Source organism: Echinops telfairi, unplaced genomic scaffold (genome assembly GCF_000313985.2).
Source record: "Echinops telfairi isolate 266 unplaced genomic scaffold, ASM31398v2 ScPeMD7_3533;HRSCAF=4204_0, whole genome shotgun sequence".
NCBI lineage: Eukaryota > Metazoa > Chordata > Mammalia > Afrosoricida > Tenrecidae > Echinops > Echinops telfairi.
Genome location: NW_022107431.1, coordinates 24848720 through 24851726, shown reverse-complemented (window position 1 = coordinate 24851726; position 3007 = coordinate 24848720). Strand labels below are relative to the sequence as shown.

General features: G+C 42.4%; 1 protein-coding gene across 1 annotated transcript in view; it reads left to right on the top strand.

Moving 5' to 3' along the window:
- UTRN (utrophin) overlaps positions 1–3007 on the top strand; it is a 619010-nt gene that overhangs the window by 163015 nt on the left and 452988 nt on the right. Inside the window, exons 14-15 of the mRNA XM_045294578.1 lie at positions 1579–1686; positions 1989–2168. Of these exons, the coding sequence (XP_045150513.1) occupies positions 1579–1686; positions 1989–2168 (288 nt within the window). The remainder of the gene's footprint in view (positions 1–1578; positions 1687–1988; positions 2169–3007) is intronic.

The window sequence follows — 3007 nt, the reverse complement described above, 5'->3', positions numbered from 1 at the left end:
AGTTTCTCATGTGGTGGTGACCCCCAACCATAAAACTGTTTTTGTTGCTACTTCATCACTGTCATTTTGCTACTGTTATGAATCGAGTGACCCCGGTGAAAGGGTCGTTCGACCTCCAAAGGGGTCGCAACCCACAGGTTGAGTACTGCTGTTTTAAAGGGAGACTGCATTTTGTGTAATGTACTGCAGCCGCCTTGTATCGCCTTTTTAACCATCTCTTCACTTTTAAGTCTTCCCCATCTGCCAAGGAACATTAAGTCGTTGGTGAACTCCCTCCCTCTCCCCTTTCTCTTGGGCTACTAGGAATAGTTTCCCCTTCTTGGAATTAACTGTGGCATTTAATGATACATAGTAATGCTTGTGCCATTGTTATTGATGTGCATATCTTTTCAGCCTTCCCAGACTGGGGGCAGGATCTACCTTTATCTTTGATTTTTTTTTTTATCATCATCATTTTCCTTGATGGAGTATCGAGGCAAGGAGCAGTTTTTTAAATAAGTAGGTAAAATACTCACAGAAAGAATTGGTTCCAGTGTAAACACAGATCCAAGATTTACCCCGCAATGAGACAGAGAAATGTAGTGGGGGATGAATTACCCCATTGCCGCCCCCAAAGTTTTCTACCTTTCCTTGTGCTCTCTCCTTTTACCTGACTCGCAGCTTAAGAAGCATGTATCCTAGGCTCATGAATTTTGAGTATTTTTATATTGGCTTTTGATCATCTTGAAACCTCTGTTAATCACAAAAGTCAAGCCAAACCCATTGAACTTAAGTCCATTTCAACTCATGGCAACTCCGTGTGTGTCTGGGTAGAGCTGTGCTCCACAGGGTGTTCTGAGGAGATAGGATATTCCTCTTGAACCTGGCACAGCAGTATGGTTGACCTGCCCAAGACAATGGAAAGACCAATGGCTTTCCTCTGTGGATTTTCTATGTGACTTGGGCTAATTAGCCAAGTGAGCCCTCTCTCTTTCTACCTTAAACAAGAGCCCGGGTCAAAGTCATCTCCGAGCTTTCTTCTGCCTCTGTCTAAACCCACATATTGGGTTTGTTCCTCCTCCGGACAGAGTAGGATTTTGGCTAGCAACCACGCCCATAGCCACTGGGCTACGGGGGCCCCCGTCTTTTGCCTCTAGAGAGTAATGACGTCATTTTTGGGGTACACTTGTGAAAACCTAAAGAGAATTTGAATTCACACTTCTGTCTGACAGCCCTGATGGTGCTGTTGGAATGGTCAGTGTCGGACTGCTACCGGCAAGGTGAGGCAATCCGCTTCGTTGGGGTTTTCCGGCTTGGGCGTTTTTGGGGGTTTTTTTGGTTTGGGCGGACTTGCTGGCAGTGGGTTCTGGCTGGTGCCTTGCTGGCCTGTTGCATGTCCAAGTAAGGTAGTATTTTAATGGAAGTTGTCTTTCAGTGTCATTCGTGCCTCCAACTTTGGCATTTTAAGTCCTCTGTATGCCCAGCTGAATTGAAACCTTTACCTTGAACAAAATAGAAGTTAGAGATGTATGACCTTGGCTATACTGAGTTGTCAAATGGTTTCCCAAGTGTATTTCTAGTTTTTCTTATTACTTGCAGTGCTTATTGAAAGCTTGGCTCACAGAAAAAGAAGAGGCTTTAAATAAAGTCCAGACGAGTCACTTCAAAGACCAAAAGGAACTAAGTGTCAGTGTTCGACGACTGGCCGTAAGTGATGTCACTCACTCTCAGGGTCCGTGTCATAAGCTGTGATTGTTAAGTGCTTTCAGTGGTGTTAATACAGTTTAGTTAATATACAGAATATGTCTCATCACCGAATGAACACAAGAATGGGAAAGCTCTAGAATTACATGGTGTTTAATAGTTTAGCGTTAATGAACTGTACATTGTTAATTTTTATAAAAGACAATATAAATATTCCTATAAAATGTACAAGTGGAGGTTTTCCAATTGGGGGACAAGGAAGATAAATTCAAGGGGAGGCTTCTAATAAATACTTGAAATTTCAGATTTTGAAGGAAGATATGGAAATGAAACGTCAAACCCTGGATCAGTTGAGTGAGATTGGCCAGGATGTGGGCCAACTCCTTGATAGTCCCAAGGCATCTAGGAAGATCAGCAGTGACTCAGAGGAACTGACTCAGAGATGGGATTCTCTGGTTCAGAGACTAGAAGATTCCTCCAACCAGGTACGTAAAAATAAAAAAAATTATTAGTTGGGATGTAACACATAGATCATATCAGTCCATATTTCAATCATGTCCAGCAGTATTGTACAGGTGCTGCCACAATCAGTTTCCAAACATTCTTTTTCTACATGGCCTCCTTGACATCATCTCCCTTTCACCCCCAACCAGGCACTTTTTGATTTGAATAGTATGTTGGTACAATTGGGTATGAAAGGAAATTGAAATGTTTAGGTTAGTTTTACAAATTATGAAATAAAACATTCACGTGTAAACTAAGAAGTCTTATACTTGGTTTACTATAAATTAAAAAACTTGTAATGTGAAAATCTTTAGTGTCTGAGATAGTTTATTGTGCCAGCCTGGCCGATAAACACAAGTGGGCTTAATTGAAGGGCGGAGAGATAAATGGCTCGCCTTTCTTGTCTCTCGCTCTTTGATCATCGGACCAGTGTGCATCTGCCTTGCTTCTTCTGCACCTCAATTTATAGGCTACACTACATGTGGGACGCCTAACCTGTGGACTGTGTCGCTGTAAGTTGAGGTCCTTTTAAGACCACATGATTGAAATTTACATCTCTTGAGCTGGTGACTGACAGTTGGTGACCTGGCTGACAGTTGGTGACCTGCCGTGCTATTTTGCTGCCTGTGCTGGGATAGCCTAGCTTTCTCTGCAGAGGACTACCGGGCAGCCCTCAAGACTTGAAGGACTGCCAGTGTCTCACAACTCTCTCACGGGAGTGAGTTGCACTGAGCCATTTGTACAGCTTTATAATTCAACAGTTCATTTCTTGTATTATATAGCTATCTATCTGTTTATTATTTAACAGTTCATTTCTTGT